Consider the following 18,109-nt stretch of genomic DNA (forward strand, 5'->3'; position numbering starts at 1 on the left):
TCTGGGAGGGCAGAGAGAAGACATTCCTGATGGTTTTCTCCACCAGCTCCGATCTAATCTGTGCGTGAAGAGGAAAGAGAAAGAAGGGGAGGGGAAATGATCCAAAGCTCACAGAAAAAGTGCTAATTCAGCAGCTGTGGAGTATTTACTTACTATGAGGCAGGTACTCGGCTCCACTTTATGGGGGAAGATGACATCTTCCCCCTGAAGCGCTTTGCTTATTAGAATTGTCGCCTTCATAAAAGTGCTCTTCACTGCCTCATCCTAAAAGGAGAAGGGAATTTAAAATTGAGGCACCCAATCATAGAGCAGAGAGGCAGGTAATTTCCATAATCAACATTTGTTGTTTGGAATCCATTATTATTGGAAACTGAACTTGGTTATCACTGGTTCCTCATTCATATAAAAGACCATGATTGATTTATTTTAAATTTAAAAATCTGAATTTTTTTTATTTAAATCAGATTTTTAAAATAAAATGCTTTTGGAGGAAAAATCTTTCTAAAGATAGTATTCTATTTAAGTTGCATTATAGTCTAAAGGCTATTCATCACGAAATAAGGATTTGTTTTAAGTTTTTCATATGTGCTAAAACTCAGTCTAAGTTTTTATTTTTTGTTTAACCCCATCAATTAACAAACATGGACAGATATGCTAAAATGTTATTGTTTTACTTAAATAAATTGTTTAAATTGTTATTCTCCTGCCAACAAAGTACAGCAGAAAAGTTGACCAAATATAAACAGTTAACTTATTAAACCTCACAATAATTTCATAATTATCTGTCTATGTACTTCTAACAGTTTAACCAAATCAGTAATTTTTGATTTAACTGTAAAAACTACTCTGAAAATGTATTATTCCCAAAATGAAACCTTCATCTGGTTGTAAATATTAAGATTATACCAGCAAGAATGTAAAAATATGATTTAAATCAAGTCTTACAGACTAGTGATTTGAATTGTGATTTGAATCGATTTGATTTAAATCGAATCCACCCTGCATCTCACACACCTGGCGCGCTGGTTGGAGCTTTTGAAAGATGTTGTCTAAAATTTCTGAGAGTTCTAGAGAGAGAGAGAGAGAGAGAGGTGAGTAAATGAGGCAGGCGAGAGGGAAAGGTCAGTTCTTTGTCAGGGGGCTTCCAGTTCCTCCTTCCAGGTGGGATTCAATGGCACGGCAACAGAGTCAGTTCCGCTCCCCAACAGACTCCAAACTGGACATTTTTGGTGGTGGGAAAAGTGACAGGGAAACTAGAATGGAAAGGGGGAGCTAGCATTTGCGTGATGCGACATTGTCTCATCTCCCTGCGAGCGAATCGGAACGAGCGCTCAATCGCTGACCTCAGTCAACATCCCCACAAACTTTTGCCTACAGAGCAGGACGAAGGTTCAGGAAGCAGGTCATTGGGAAGGGGCCACAGAACTGCCGCATCCGCTCAGTTCCTTGGACCGGCAATGACAGCCCCAAACGGTGGCTGCACCATGTCATCTTTGCATGCTTCCAAGGGCACCAACTGGTGTCTATCATATTGGGGTAAACTTTCAGGGGAGGGGTCTTTTTGGGGTGGCTGAGGGTCATTTCCAGCCATCATCAGGGACCTCCTAATGAGAGAGCTCCCCACAGCTCCTAGTACGGCAAGGGAGGTGCCAGGAATAGGTGGGGCAGTGACAAGCTGTAGGGAGACTAGAAGTACCTCCCCGTACTTGCGTCATGCGGATTATGGTTTCCATCGCTTGGTGTAAGACTGAGAGCGATGCCAGCGGCTCCTCTTCAATAACTTCCTGTTGTGGGGAAGCACCCAGCATGTCAGAGAACTGGAGACACCATCCCTGGTGACAGCCTCCATTCCTTGTTGCAGGATGGCAATGGAGAATGAGCCCAGGGGCTCCTCTTCAATAACTTCCTGTTGTGGGGAAGTACACGGTACAATTTCAGGGTATGGCAAGGGAGGTGCCAGGAATACGTGGGGCAGTGACTGTACTTACATCAGATGGATTACAGCCTCCATTGCTTGCCTCAGGGCGGTGACTGAGAAGCCCCCCTGGGGCTCCTCTTCAATAATATCCTGTTGTGGGGAAGCACACAGCATGTCAGAACTGGAGACCCCATCCCTGCCACCACCACACCAAGCCCTGAATTGTGCTCTCTCTCCAGCCCAGCCCACTTGACAACTGGGAGAAGAGTGGGCCTCCTGGATCTGGGAATAAGATCCATCTTTCACCTGCACAGAGCTCTCCCTCTCCCTCTCCCCACCTGTGGCTTCCAGCAACTGATCTTCAGAAACACTGCTGCCTTCCGCTGTGGAGGTAGAACAGGGTCCTGAGGCACCCTGGACCGAAGATGGTCAGGGCTTTGTAAAAAAAAATATTTACTTACTATGAGGCAGGTACTCTGCTCCACTTTATTGGGGAAGATGACATCTTCCCCCTGAAGCGCTTTGCTTATTAGAATTGTCATTTGCTCACAAATTCCTCATCGGTCAGGTGTTGGTCCAAACCCTTCCCTAGATTAAACACTGAAATCCTGAGCCAATGTTTTAGGGCAGCCCACCACGCTTTAGTTGAAATTGGGCATTCACCAGCTTCTAACAGAAGTACGGAGTTGAAAATACAAACTAGACAGAGCACTGGCACTTCCAGGATGAGTCAGGCAACCTCAGGTCCGATCAGCTGCACACTCACAGATTCAGCAGCACTCCAGCAGGTGCCAAGAGAACTAACTTGTGACTATCTTTCTAGTTAACTTCCCCCCGTTTACTTTGGGCCCTTATTGAGAACGCTTATTTAGAAAGTTAGAATATTGCTTTTTTATGTGCCTGGAATTGTGACTGTATGCTGCTGCACTTTGTTGTTAAAACTACCTTTATAATAAATTCCTTATTTTTTATATTATTTCCATGTGGACCCACCTTTGTCGTTTGGGAGGGTTCAGATACACCCATTAAGGATAGCCCTCTGTGTGACCCCCGCTAAAGATCCTTTGGGAGGGAGTGTGCTCTCAGGATCACATGGGTGCCGGTTTCACAGAGTCTCCAAACACACATGTCTATCAGGCCCCATGTTAGCAGTCACAGTCCAAAGCAAGAACTTGTAGGTGCTTGGGGGAAGCAGCGAAGTGAGATAGGGCACCACTTTCCAGGCCATCCCTGACGCAAGGGGGACAAATATTGTAGGAAACCCTTTGAAGGCCTTCCTTCAGCAGCAGCAGTCTCTTGCAACAGAGAGAGGCAGGCAACTGCTCCATGTCCCCAGAGCCAGTGTGGTGTAGCGGTTCAGAGCGGTAGACTAGTAATCTGGGGAACCGGGTTCGCGTCTCCTCTCCTCCACATGCAGCTGCTGGGTGACCTTGGGCCAGTCACACTTCTTTCAAGTCTCTCAGCCCCACTCACCTCACAGAGTGTTTGTTGTGGGGGAGGAAGGGAAAGGAGAATGTTAGCCGCTTTGAGACTCCTTCGGGTAGTGATAAAGCGGGATATCAAATCCAAACTCTTCTTCTTAAAAAACAAAACAAAAAAAACCTGCTCCATGTCCTACTTGATCATACCTGTGCCAGCAAGGAGTAGTAATACGCTTTTAATAAACATGAATGCTTCAATTTCATAACAGTAATTGGAAAGAGAGTCTCATCCTAAACCTGATGCATTATCAGACAGTTTATCCTCACCTTGCAAGCTCCTTAATTAAGTTTGCAATGTGCCGCTTGTCTTCAGGACATAAATCCTTCAGAGAAGCACTCTTCATTCCTCCTTTGCCAGGGACCTGAAAATTAAAATTTTTCCTGAAAGAATAGGAAAAATGAATAAAAATTGTAGCGATGTCTGCTGGTGATGCAACACCGGAAAAGGTACTATGATACATATATGGTGGAATTGTTTAAACATCAAACAATTTTGGGAAACAATATATAACAAAATGAAATAATAATAATAATAATAATAATAATAATGATAATAATAATAATAATTTATTATTTGTACCCCGCCCATCTAGCTGGGTTTCCCCAGCCACTCTGGGTGGCTTCCACAGACACCAAAAATACACTAAAATGTCACACATTAAAAACTTCCCTGAACAGGGCTGCCTTAAGATGTCTTCTGAATGTCAGGTAGTTGTTTATCACTTTGACATCTGATAGGAGGGCATTCCACAGGGCGGGCGCCACTACCGAGAAGGCCCTCTGCCTGGATCCCTGTAACTTGGCTTCTCGCAATGAAGGAACCGCCAGAAGGCCCTCAGCGCTGGACCTCAGCATCCGGGCAGAACGATGGGGGTGGAGACGCTCCTTCAGGTATACTGGGCCGAGGCTGTTTAGGGCTTTCAAGGTCAGCACCAACATTTTGAATTGTGCTCAGAAACGTACTGGGAGCCAATGTGCGCAGTATATGCAACCTGACGTGGTGAGCGCTAAACAAGAAGAAAATATATATAGGGCTTCCAGAACAGTGCGCTGAGGAGACGGGTGGGGATTTGCACGGCCCTCTCCACTCAGCAGAGTCCTCCTGGATCAGGCCAACGCTCCTCCTGCTTGCCTGCTCTCTCCCAAGACCTCCTTCCTTCTTGGTCTCAGTTTCTCTCTCAGACGCGACCGTATCCCGCGCTGCGAAGGTTGCCTACAAAGAGCAGCTTCAACACTGCAGCGGTCAGATCACCCCAATACCACCTAACACCTGATTAGAGGTGACCATAGCTGATCACAAATTCTTTATTTTTTTCTTTGTTCCGCTATGTATCAGGGTGGGGAGACTAAATTAATATAATAATAATCCTTTGCTCTTCCAAATAAGCTTTTTTCATTTATTTATTGAGGCCCCTAAGTCTTTGAACTGAAGAGATTTCTCCAGTTTCAAACCTCATCTCATGCTCTTTCTGAGCCAAGTCCAGATCCGGCTCTGTGCCTTCCATGGGTCACACCAAGCCTGGGAGTCCAAACAAGCTTCAATCTTCTCAGGTGAGTATTAGGCTGGAGTCCATGAATGTTGCTCCACTTTATCTGGTGTCAGGCTCTGCCAATGGGAAGGGGAGGGTGGTCCAAGGGGGTCAATTCTCCAAGCGGCCAGTCCTGCCTTCTCGAGCTTCATCCTGGAAACCAGACTCAGCTCCTCCTGTCCTTCTCACGAGAGGCATTCCCTGCCCCTTCTTGGAATGGATCTCTTGCAATCTCTCCCTGCCATTTCGAGCCAGGCTCTCCATGGGGCAGCGGCCCTTTCTCTCCCCGCCCCCTCCCGCCGATTGGCCAGCAGGATCCGTGGGGGCCAATCCCCGGCGCGGAACCCAAGCCTCCTCCCGGCGTGTTCCTAGCCGGAGCTGAAGAGGAGACGGACCGTCCCGCCGGAAGTTCCGCTGCGGAGGCTGCGGGGGAGAGGGAGAAGGCGAGCTCGGCGTCGGGAAGGGAGATGGGCCGGAGTCGCTCGCGGTCTCCTCCGCGGAGGGGTACGTAGTCTCGGCAGCCGCCCGGCCTCCCCCTTGGGGTCCTGGGGTCCTGCTGCTCCTCTCCGCCGCCCTTCCGGGAGGCCTCGTCCTCCTTCCCAGCTGCCCGGGCGAAACCTTGGCTGGAACGTTTCTCCTTCGGGAGAGAAGGAAGCAGCTGCAGGCCGGTGCCTTGGCACCACAGGGAGGGCGGGCGGGTTGTGGGAGCCCAAGGCAGGCCTCGTCTCTCTTGGCCTGGGAGGCAGAGATCCCCGCGGGTCGAGGCCGAACTGAGACCCCGAGGGGCGCGTGCCTCTCGCAGGGTGGTGGGGCTAGTGAGGTGCTGAGGAGCTGCGAGGCAGGCAGGGTTCAAATTCAGCCGTCCATGAAGTTCACTGGATGCCTTTGGGCCTGTCGCTGCATCTCAGCCCAACCCACCTCACAAGGCTGCTGTGAGGATAAAATAGGGAGGGGGAGAACCAGGCTGGCCTCCTTGGGAGGAACGATGGGCTAGGAACGCAGTAAAAAAGAAAGGAATAGCTCTCTCTCAACCACTTTGTGGAACTGGCCCTGTTGTAGATGCAGAACAGGTACTGTATGGAACCAGTAAGATATCAATGTTTTCTGCTTTGTGGCTCCTTAAAGTCAAGCAGCATATACATTTTGTGCAATACATAAAGGAGGTGGTGTCCGTGGTTCTCTACCACCACCACTAACACCCTCCATTTTTATCCTCACAGCAACTCTGTGAGGTAGGTTAGACTGAGAGATTATAACTGGCCCAAATTCATTCTTATGTGTTCTGTATCTGACAGGATATATAAACCTGGGGCTCTGCTGGCCAAATAATTTGATTTATTACCTGGCCTGCTCTGTAACATCCAGCACCCTAACCACTGCGCACACCCTGGCTCTTACTTAGAGAAGTGACATTTATCTCCATTAACTTTTTTTTTTAAGAGGCCTGGATAAACTCATGCAGGATGAGCCTGTTGGTGGCTAGATTAACATTCTGGCTTTGGGCCTTTGGCTGGTGTAAGAAAAGAGGATGCTGGGCTAGGCAGGCTTTTGGTCTGATCCAACTGAAGGGCTTTTGTTAAGTTCTCACTCTGGCTCTCCCGCCCCCAACAGATTAGATGCACCTTGAAGGCAGATGCCTATTTCATGCTTATGAGAATTTTTTTAAAGCACCGTATCTATCAGTATGTAAAAAGCCACAGGAGCAAACATGGTTGTTTTGCTGTGGAAGGCAGAGTGTGCAGAATGTTCTTGGAGTGTGTTTTAACTTGGCTAGAACTCAGAGATGTATAGGTGTGGAGCTAGTGGATTTCACTAAGTGCCCCCTGTAAATCAAGCACAGCTTCTGAAGACATAATGGGACCTGCCTTATGTTGCCCTTACCTCTTTGGAAGGAAGAAGGTTGCAGGATACAGGATGGAGCAAACTTTTAAGATGCAGGACTGAGACTGAAAAATACACTGGTTTGTTGAAGCCAGTCGGTGTATATAGTATGTTTCTGTAGGAGGAAAGCTGTACTTTAGAAATGAAATTCAGATATGCAACTAAAGTTGCTTGCCATGTATTTTAAGAACGTCGGCGTTCCAGATCCACCTCACGTGAGAGGGAGAGGAGAAGACGGGAGCGATCAAGGTCTCGGGAGAGAGACAGGCGGAGAAGCCGTTCCCGTTCCCCACACAGGCGACGATCCAGGTGAGGGGGTATCATCAGATAGTAACTCTAAAGTTTTTGGCGAACTTGTTCTGTAAACACTGTTCTCGTTGGAGGCAATGGGTGTGTGAGGCAGAGCGGGCTACTAGCTCTTGCCATTAGCAAATATTGGAAAAGATGAGCGGGTAGTTTGCTTTTTAAAAAAACAACAATTCCCCCCCCCAAAAAAAATTGCAGGAAATTATGACCCAGTTAACTACTCTACCTAAGGTAATTTTAAAGGATGTATGGAGGCCCTCTTAGTGTTTTCTCTTAAAAGAATAGGGCCAGCATCTGGTCCTGGCAGTTCAGCTGTTTCTGTCCCTTCTCATGATAGCTCTAACCATACTAGCTCCTTTCTATCCCACCTTTAGCAGTGGCTTTGCTGTGATGTTTAACAATGAGAAAGGATTTGTTTTTAAGGTTGAACAGATGGTTTCTAGGCAGCTGAAATAGCCTCTTTTGAGTGAGGAAGAGAAAGATCTGTCCCTTGATGTGAGTGTAGCTAAACACAAGCTTTTTCTGCATTCAGAGTGAGCTGATGGTGACCGGGTCCTCCTTTCTCTGTAGACCTGCAACTCCCTTCCATTTGCTTTGTAGAGAATATTCTTCCCCTGTCCTCTTCCATAGCACCTTTCTGTTGTTCTGAACCCTTCTCCTGCAATAGACTACCATATTTGTACCGTTGTTTAATAAATGGTAGGAGAAAGGAGGAGAGGCATGGGTGTTTCTTTGTACTCTGCTTTAAAGACCCAGCCTTTCCTTCCATCTTTCCTCCTGCAGCCTCTCCTTGGTTACAGGTGTTGATAAGGCAGAGCTTGCCTTGTTTCATCCTGACAAGATCCCTATGAATCACCTTTCTAAAGGAGGTAGCTGTGGTGGCAGCAATGCACACTTCCACCTCTCTCCCTCTTTATGGCTGCCTGGCAGAGGAAGCCGTACACTTCCTTGACTGAGGTGGACAGAGCATTGCAGGTACTTGACAGTTCTTTGCTCACAGATGTGGTGTCGCCCACGAAGCCAAGTGTGGGATTTTGTGATGGTTTTGTTCTGTGTTTTCACAAAAAAAATCAGCAAGTGTGCTGGTGCTTCTTCTTTTGTGTGTTGCATAATCCAGCAAGCACACCTTTCCTTTGACATTCAAGTGCAACCTGCTCTGGTTTGACTCTCTAGATCTCCACGACGACATAGATCCAGCTCTTCTTCCCCTTCCCGGCAGAAAGAAAGGCGAGATGATGAGAAGAAAGAGACCAAAGATGCTAAAGGCAAAGAGCGTCAGATCACAGGTAATGAAACAGCTTGTGGTGTTGCGAGCCATGCTGGAAAATTGTGTGTCATGATGCACCTTATTAATTTTGGCATTCTAGTTTGTGGTCAGATTTATAGGGGAGGGGTAGTTTGCTAATGTGAGAAGGATCTTGCCTTTTGGGCAAGGTTTGTTTGATTGATGTGTTGATTGATGTGTTCTGTTGGTGAGGACATATCCTGCCTCTGTTACTGAGAGCCTGTAGCTCATGTGTTGCACTGAGTCTGAGGGTCCATATAATCCTTTGTTGTGCCAATAAACACACCTTTGTTTCTCAAGTATATTATCTCTTCACACACCAAAAAATCCACAGCTGTTGATAGGATGTTGTGTTTTTCTAAACACTTGTTCAACAACATTTTACGTGGAACTATACTGGGTCCTTGAGGTGTGGCTCTTTTTGAAGAGCTGGAAGGATTAGCCTTTTGTTTTGGGTGGCTGACACCCTCTTCAATGGAAATACAGTGGTACCTCGGGTTACATACGCTTCAGGTTACAGACTCCGCTAACCTAGAAATAGCGCTTCAGGTTAAGAACTTTGCTTCAGGATGAGAACAGAAATCGTGCTCTGGCGGTGCGGCAGCAGCAGGAGGCCCCAGTAGCTAAAGTGGTGCTTCAGGTTAAGAACAGTTTCAGGTTAAGTACGGACCTCCGGAATGAATTAAGTACTTAACCTGAGGTACCACTGTACTTTCAGAATTGTTTACCAACCAAAGAATAAAAATACAAAACACATTGATAGTATAAAATCAAAAGTGGCAGAACACAGCAGACAAAACAAACTGATATGAAACAATCAAAACATTCCAAAAATCATCTTGGGGTGAAAGGAGATACATAGGTGAACTGTGTCCTTATTACACATGTTAGAAAGAATATATATATATAAATGCCAAATAGAAAAGATAAATTACGACTGCAGACTTGCAAAGTTAGCAAAAACCTTGGTGAGAGTCAGTGACATGATATCCAAACAAATAAAATCCAGAATATTGAAATAAAATTCAGGGTAACTCTCCCAAAAGAAAAGTGAACAGAGTATGGTCTGGGTTCTTCTGGTGAGGAATTCATGAAAGAATTGAAGGAAGACCAAGCTATAAAATTTATCTCTGGAAATAGTCACCGCTGACTACTCGGCAGTGTTGTGTTAGTTTGTTTATGAGCACAATCTTCCAAACCCTATCATGCCAGTTTTGCATAGTTAACAAACAATCACTTCTCCATAAGAATGCAGTCTATATCCAGACTGCTGCCAGGAAATGTTTTAAATATAATATCTTTTATTTATTCCTAGCAAGGCCAATGGTGTTTCACCATTGTAATAGTCAGAATCCTAGAAATATGCTGTTTGAGGATGGTTCTGTGGCATTATTTATCTTTAACTCTCTTTCATTTTATCTCCTTGTTATGTCTTGGCTTCTTTTTCAGAGGAAGACCTGGAGGGTAAGACAGAAGAAGAAATCGAAATGATGAAAATGATGGGATTTGCATCATTTGACACAACAAAGGTAAAGTGTCTTCTTAGTGCCCAGAATTCCTAAGAGTGAGATGTGAACCACTCTGTGCACTGGCACAGAAAATCCACACCATGTGGTAGTGGATGCAGAATTCAACTTCCTGAGAATCCCTACCTTTTTGTTAAAAAGGGGGGCAGGTTTCTAACACTGCAAGTTTTTTAAAGAGTGGTGCTTGAATGTGTTTGAGCAAGACTAGTGAGACTTCAGAAGATTCTATATGATTGGGGGCAATCTGGCTTTCATACTCTTTGCAGCTGCTTGCCTCTCTCATGAATAGCAAAGTAAGAAGCGAACCTGTTTTTATTCAGTATGTGTAACCTTTGGCAGAGCACAGGGCTTGGATTACCTGGGCAAATCTTGAATGCAAAGAGTTGTTTATTATTATTTTATAATAGCAACATCTCCTTTTGTAGCACATGGTAGGTTAAACAGAAAGCCATTTTCTTCCTCACTTAATCAGACCATGGTCCTGAGTTTTCCTTGCCAGTCATTTAGAAATGGTGACTCCAAATGGTCTTTTAGTGTTCTTAATGGCGGAACAGAAATGACAGGCAGCTTGCTCAGCTACTGGGGAGGATTCAGGTTTGTTCTATAGTTTGTCCATCCACACAAGGTAAGGTTGAGCTCCAGTAGGCCTGGCCTTGGGCCTTTGCACTAGATTCTAGGACAGGAGTGAAGAACCTCAGCCCAAGGGGCCTCCCCATCTGGCCTGCAGCCTCTTCTCCTTGCCCACCCAGTACAGCAGTTTAGCTTGAAGAAGCCTCCTACTGGCTTCAATAGGAGGCTTCCTCCCCCCCTCCAAAAAAAAAAATTGTGGCAGAGAGAGCGCATGTAAATGATGGAGAGAGTGAGTGTGTGTGTGTTGTGGGAACTATGAGGTGGTCCTACCCACCACTGATACTCAGCCCCTGGAACATGTTCCCAAATCTTCTACACTACAAGGGGCTTCCAGACTTGAAACACGTCGTACAAGTTCCCAGGAACTTCCAGGTAGCTTGGAAACAACTCATGGAAGCATTACATTGGCATTGTGTGTAGGAACTCTGCCTAGACATATTTCCCAAAAGCAACTGCAAAAAAGAGTAAAGAGCAAGATATGATTGGCTTTTGGTCCCTTCCCTTTCCCGCCCCGACCTGGCCACAGTGATCCATGTGACGGTCATCTCCAGGCTTGACTACTGTAATTCGCTCTACGCGGGGCTGCCCTTGAAGCTGTCCCAGAAACTCCAGAGGGTGCAGAATGCTGCAGCGAGGCTCCTCACGGGGTCTCTGCCATGGGAGCATATTCACCCAGTGCTTTTCCAGCTGCATTGGCTCCCGGTGGGGTACAGGGTCAGGTTTAAGGTGCTCATTTTGACCTTTAAAGCCCTTCACGGCCTAGGACCCTCGTACCTATGGGACCGCCTCTCCCGGTATGCCCCACGGAGAGCCTCAAGGTCCATAAATAGCAACACCCTAGTGGTCCTGGGCCCTAAGGAAGTTAGATTGGCTTCAATCAAAGCCAGGGCCTTTTCAACTCTGGCTCCGGCCTGGTGGAACACTCTGCCTCATGAGACCAGGGCCCTGCAGGATCTGATTTCTTTCCGCAGGGCCTGAAAGACAGAGTTGTTCCGCCTGGCCTTTGGCTTGGAGCCAATTTGATTCCCTCCCTCTCTTTCTTTTTTCCTTTCCTTCTCCTCCTGCGATGAGGCTACATTTTAATATTTTAATGTTTCAATATTTTAATGTTGTATTTTAATTTTGTTTTTAAGTTGTAATCATTCAGCTTGTTTTTATTATTGCTTGTAAGCTGCTCTGAGCCTGGCCTTGGCTGGGGAGGGCGGGGTATAAATAATAATAATAATAATAATAATAATAATAATTATTATTATTATTATTATTATTATTATTATTATTATTTTATTTTGTTCATGTCTTACCATTCCTCCAAAGTTCCATTGGCTTTTATTCTCACTTTCCTCCCAGAAATGGGCTTTCACACTTCCTTCTGCAGCCCCATGAAAATCTACTCAGGCTTGTGGGGATGTCTAGGGAATGCCGATGGAGTTGGGGGCGGGGTTGCTGAAAATCACCCCCTCCCTTACAAGAACAGAGGAGCAATGCAGGCTGCAAGTCATTGTCCTCTTCCCCTGGTCAGGCTTCCCTGCACCTTACGTTGTGTGAAGATGACTTTGTATTTCTGTTTGTGTTTTGTAGGGCAAGAAAGTGGATGGCTCTGTAAATGCCTACGCTATCAACGTATCACAGAAGAGGAAGTACAGGTTGGCATTGTTCAGTTAGGACCCAACTGGCCCTGAGTGCGGAAGCTCTAAGGTCATGTTTGTGTTGGGCGGGGATGTCACTATGTTCACAGGAATACTTGGAAGAAGAGATTTTGGCATTGCTTCAGAACCCCCATTTTTTAAATAGAAAAACAAAAGCAGATTCCCATTTGTGGAAAATCCTGAAATGATTACCCTAAGTATTTCACTTGGTTCAGAAAATCAGTATATCCTGGGGTTTCTCAGACTTGTTATGTTGAGCTGTCTTGAGGATAAACAAGTTCCTAATTGTGGCAGTAGAGCAACCATGATTTTCCATTGCAGGAGCAAAAAACTGTCACGATTGACTTTCTGTGCCTCCCGCCCTTTCAGGATTGCCTTGCATAATGTAGAATTAGTTTGCTGCCATGTGAGGTTCTTGCTAATTGAAATAGAGGATCTGCAAGAGTTACTAGCCTTGCAAATGGTATCTGCAACAAAGGTTTACAGTATGGAGTGCTTCTTTTCAAGATACCAGTTTTACAATTCCATTCCCGCCCCCCCCCAAACACCCTCCAGTTATTTTGTGAGCAGTAAGCATGCTTAGGCCCCAGAGGCTGTTTTGGGGTCATTATCCCCTACATAGGATTGTTCTTCCAAAATGTTTTTTTTTTTTTATTTCTTTAAACTTTGGAGTTTCCCCAAGCCTACTGACATCTCTGCTTGTAAGTGTGTGTTGTGCTGTGCTGTTTTAATTGCATACGGACCACACACAGAGAATGACTTCATGGATTTTGCTACCATTAATTTCTAAGTTAGAAAGTAAAAACAGTACCAATAAGGATGCTTCGAAGTCAAGTGTGCTTTTTTAATATGAATTCTAATTAGCACACAAGCACAGAATTGCGATTAAGAATATAAAAAATAACATACTGAGATTAATTTTTCTAAAATTATTCCAGCACTTACAGCTGGCAAAGGCTTTCTGGGTAATGGATGGGCAATGCCAAGAAAAAAATCAGGAAGATGGGATGGGCGTTCAGAACTTTTAGGGGTCAGCAAGAAAGTTCACTGCTAAGGTTTGCCTTTTCTCATTGCAGGCAATACATGAACAGAAAAGGTGGATTCAACAGACCTCTGGATTTTATTGCTTGACACCTGCACTTGTTACATGTGAAAGACAACCTCACTCTCTAGTCCCTTAATTGTCTTACCAGCAACACCTGTGGTTAAGCGGATTTCAGCTTCTTCCCACACAGAATGGGGATCTCATTTGTGGAGAGTCCATGGAAGTGACATTGTCTCATAGGAAGAGACGGTAACATGTTTTCCTCAAATGACATGTTTGTACAAAATGACTTTCTTTTGTGTTGCTGCGTTTTTATTTTTTGTAGGTTTCTGTTTTAAAATATTGCCACTTAAATTAAAAAAGAAAAATCTGTGTTTTCTTCTTGAGAGCACTTCAAATAGGAAGCCCCTTCTTAAAAGCTAGGATGAAAAACAATTTTCTTTTGTCTTAATGAGGTTCTTGAGATAAGTTTATTTCATTATTTCTACCCCACCTTTCCTCCAAGAAGCTCAAGGTGGTCTACATGGTTCTCCCTCGTCCTCTTTTTATCCTCACAAGGTATCCTGTGAGGTAGGTTAGGCTGAGAGTATGTGACTGGTCCAAGATCACCTAGTGAGGTTCATGGCTCAGTAGGGATTTGAACCCCGAGAAATACTTTGGTGGGTCGGGAGTTCTTCTCGGGACAAGTGTTCAACCACCACCATCTCTGCTACCTCTCATTTAGAGAAAGTCTAAATTTCAAACCCCCTGGTTCTCCCCCTTCATTGTCTTGCTTCTGGCCAACAGTGGGCCTTGCCGCTGTTCTTGGGTGCCTCTAACCAACATATGAACATGGTAACGCAGCTCCAATGGACTTTTCCCATTAGCTTGTGTGGTATCCTAACTTCTTCCAATAGTTTTATGGGAGAAATGGACATTTAGTGTCTCTTCTGCAGTAAATCTGCAGAATTTCACATACTAATCAGTGCCATTTCTTTAGTACAGAATGTTGGGGTAGGTTTGTTTGGTGCCCTGTGTGAAATACACACAACCTTCATCATAGCTCTGAGATGTAGTATCAAGATAACAATTGCTGGTATTTGGGTGGTGGTTGGAGGCACTGATCATGAATATCAAGCCATAACAGTTGCCCTGCTGGGTCCAGCCAAAGGTCTGTCTAGTCCAGCATCCAGTTTCTGCTTATATGTCTGGGAGAAGACCACATGCAGAACACGATAATTCTGGCTGCCCCTTTCTCGGAGTCTCGTTGGCATGGAGGTTCCATTAGCTGTCATAGCAAATAGTCATTGACCCCAGCCTCCATGATGCCATCCCTTAAAAGCAGTTCAGAGTAGAAGCTAACATCCACAGTAACTTGCTAGTTGTGTTGGATGCTTTCCCTTGTCTCCAGTGGCATCGGAGTACACTTCACATGAAGCACAGAGTACTTGTTTGCCCCTCTTGTGGTACCTGCTCCTTCTGTTTTGGAGTACACTCAATGTGTACATCATCACCAGAAGTTGGTGTGGCTGATGAGATGCTGTCGTGCCTACTGGCAGAGCCAGAGTAGCTCAGTTGGTCCAGCATGAGACTCTCAATCTCAGGGTTTGTGGGTTTGAGCACCACATTGAGCAAAAGATTCCTGCATTGCAGGGGGTTAGTCTAGGTGATCCTTGCAGTTCCTTCCAACTCTACCATTTTATAATTCTCTGACTGTCAAGCAAAATGAAACAAGATGACTTGGTTTTATGGGGGTACGGGAAGCACGCATAGCTGACATCACTCACTTTGTGACAAAATGAACAGGAGTTGTGTGTTCCTAATGAATTATGCAACATGTAAGTGGAAGGAACTGCCCCTTGGGGGGCGGTTTCCCATCTTGGGATGGTCTTGACCATAGAGGCTACTACCAGGACATAGCTAGAATGTACACTTTAAGGCTGCAAATGTTTGCATACTTAATTTGGTATAGGACCCACTGAATTACTTAACACTGAGATTAGGGATTGGGCTGCATAAATGATTCCAGCAGCTTTGCTGCTGCACAACTAATTTGATAGGTGCAGCTCAAATTAAAATCTTATGGTCAACTTCCTTTGACCTAGAATGGCAATGGGATTTATTCCTCCCACACACAAGTACATACAGAGTTCTGAAGTGAACAGGATGTTGCTAGCACACAGTCCAAGTGGGTGTCACTTGCGTAAGATTATCTGAGAGAATAATATGAAGATAAAACAAACAGTGCAGGGAGTCAAAATGTGTGCGTACACGTACACACACACACACACACACACACACACACACACACCTCTCTCTGGAAATGAAATTTAATTATGAGGCAGCTCTGGACTGCAGTTTGATTTAAAACTACTTGAGTAATTGGTAGATATTATAAAGGCTGCTTTGCGTTGCTTCTCTTTCAGCTGGGCATCTCAAATCTTCTCCCACTTCCCAATTGGTGAGGTCATATAAATAAAGGTTTCTGCATCAATCCAAAGTAAATAATGACAAGCCTCAAGCAAGAATCTAATATCAAAAGGAGGTCAACATTTGTAGCACTGGAACTAAAATCTGATGCTTATGTTCATGTAAACCCCCTGGTACAATGGAAATGACTTCTGAAGTAAGCACCCATGTGATCATGCTGTGGGAGATGTGGTGTTGTGTTGTGTCTCCTTTGAAGTGTATTCTCTCAGCCACCTACAACCCCATCCATCCCACCTAACACATTTGTCATTGCAAACAAAGTGTTTAAAGCAAAGGGGGACCCTGCAAGACACTCTGATTTGCCTAAAATGTTTGGCTAGGATTAGAGTAACATCCGATTTGGCACCTGTTAATAAATGCTAGAGACTGCTTCTAGAGTGAGCAAGTAAAAACTGAGTAGGACAGACATTTTAAAAAACAACAAACAGGCAGAATTAATTGTTAATAAGCTACATCTACTGCTTTCATAAACAAAGCAGGGACATGACTCTGCATAGGTGCCAACTCCCTGGGGCACCCACAAAATTCCCTATGAAGGGGCCAGGCACCCACAAATTTCAGTGCCAGGGCCTTGCATGCTGCATGGCACCCACAGCCCTGGGCACTCACGGTTGCGGGGCCAAGTTGGCACTCCCTCTATAATGACCCATTAGGCATTGGTGATCAGTTTTTGAATTCTGTGTTCAGTAACTAGATTCTGGCAACCATTGGATTATGCAGTTGTCATACTTGATGCAGGTAAACAAGCTCAAATGTAGTCCATAGTTTTCTTAGCAGTGCATTAAGTTCCTTACTTTTTGTCTCCTACATACAAAGATTCTCTGGCCCTCTTAGAGACTGTCCTCAAAGGTTTGCTTCTTAGGGTAGCTATGGGGAACCTCAGATCATAGGGCAGAGTGGTGAAAGGCAGCTTCTCTATCTGGTCCTCCTCATGCCACGTCCCTCGCCAGCCCTGCGTTGGACTCTGAAGGGAATGTATCCTTCAAGTCCAATCTTGCTTTTTTGCCTGCACAGAGGATACTGGGTGTGCAGTAACTAGTCTACTGTATTAATGTGCACTGTACACTTTTTGCTCCACTAACTTTTGCCTCTGGCATGTAGGCCCAGGAAGGGAATGAGGCTGCGTGGTGTGCCTAAGAGAGGTTCCCCATCCCTCCTACCTTACAGAGAAAACACCAGAGACCCTTGAGATACATTTACTATGGTTCTTCAGATGCATGCAATACACTGTGTTACAGGCTACATAAGGTGGTGATGTGATGGGAGTTGTAAGCAGTGGGGTTGAGGGGAAAGTGGGGTTCTCATTCACAAAATGGTTGTTGGTCATGACACAGGCACCCTGGCATCAGTAAGCCAAGACATGTACAGGCAACCCCTGATTTGCGTGGGGGTTGCATTCTGGGTCATTGTGTGCATAAGCCCCACCCCACCCCCGTTATGCCCTTTTTGGGTCCAAAAACAATGTGCGCATGCACAGTCGCACATGTTGCCTGTAGTTATGTTTAAGAAAATGCTTTGCCTGAATTCAGTCCAAGTGATAATACTGAACTCCTTACCCTTTCCAGCAGTTTCATGTGGTCTTTGATTGAAGTTCCTTTGTTCTATTTTGGGTTACCTTAAGGTCACTTACAGAATTTCCTGGAAGGCTGAAGTGTTGTACCCCCAGGTAGTTTTGAGGTTATAACTGTTTTTTGTAGAGGCTGCCACTTCATCTTACATCCTCCATGGCTCATTTTTGGGACCTGTGCTTTTTAACTTGTTCATGAAGGATCCAGAGGTGAGGGTGAGAATTGTGGTGGCCAAGTTTGCTGATGACACCAAAATGTTCAGAGTGATTAAAACAAAAGATTGTGAAGAGCTCCAAAAGGACCTCAAAACTGAGTGAATGGGCAGTAAAATGGCAAATGCTTATGCAGGCAACCCTTGATTTGTGCTGAGGTTGCTTTCCAGATTATTGCGCACATTAGTGGAGCGTGCATAAACCTGCCCTGTTACGCGCCCATTGCACCCTCTTCCTGATCTGAGGATGGTATTTGCATGCACGGTTCCATGTGCTTTGAACATGCACAAAACAGTTGTTCCCTGTATGAATGTCTGTCTTCCATACAAACTTGCTGGGCTCTGAGACCTTCAGAGGAGGCCATTCTCTTGGTCCCACCACCCTCGCAAGCAGGGTGGGGATATGGAGGTCTGCTGCCAGACTTTGGAACTTCCACCGGTAGAAGACTGCTTTATTTCAGCAGGCCCCTGTGGACTGACTGTTCTTTAAGAAAAGGACTTCTGATAGTGCATTGCTGCTTTTATTTGTAATGGATTATTTTTTATATTGTTTTTATTCTGCTGGAGTTTAATTTTAACTATTAGCTTTTATATGTCTTTAGCTTTTGTATTTT

At 45.1% G+C, this 18,109-nt stretch overlaps 1 protein-coding gene across 1 annotated transcript; it reads left to right on the forward strand.

Annotated features, from left to right (window-relative positions):
- The first annotated feature begins 5,295 nt into the window (after nucleotides 1-5,295).
- On the forward strand, nucleotides 5,296-13,615 carry SNRNP27 (small nuclear ribonucleoprotein U4/U6.U5 subunit 27). The gene is made up of 6 exons (XM_053401396.1): nucleotides 5,296-5,432; nucleotides 6,998-7,118; nucleotides 8,289-8,401; nucleotides 9,850-9,929; nucleotides 12,135-12,199; nucleotides 13,279-13,615. Exons 1-6 carry the CDS (start codon nucleotides 5,396-5,398, stop codon nucleotides 13,331-13,333), a joined length of 471 nt encoding a protein of 156 aa, XP_053257371.1. The 5' UTR covers nucleotides 5,296-5,395; the 3' UTR covers nucleotides 13,334-13,615.
- The last annotated feature ends 4,494 nt before the right edge of the window (nucleotides 13,616-18,109 follow it).

The sequence above is a fragment of the Podarcis raffonei genome, chromosome 8, assembly GCF_027172205.1.
Source record: "Podarcis raffonei isolate rPodRaf1 chromosome 8, rPodRaf1.pri, whole genome shotgun sequence".
In the NCBI taxonomy this organism is placed as follows: domain Eukaryota; kingdom Metazoa; phylum Chordata; class Lepidosauria; order Squamata; family Lacertidae; genus Podarcis; species Podarcis raffonei.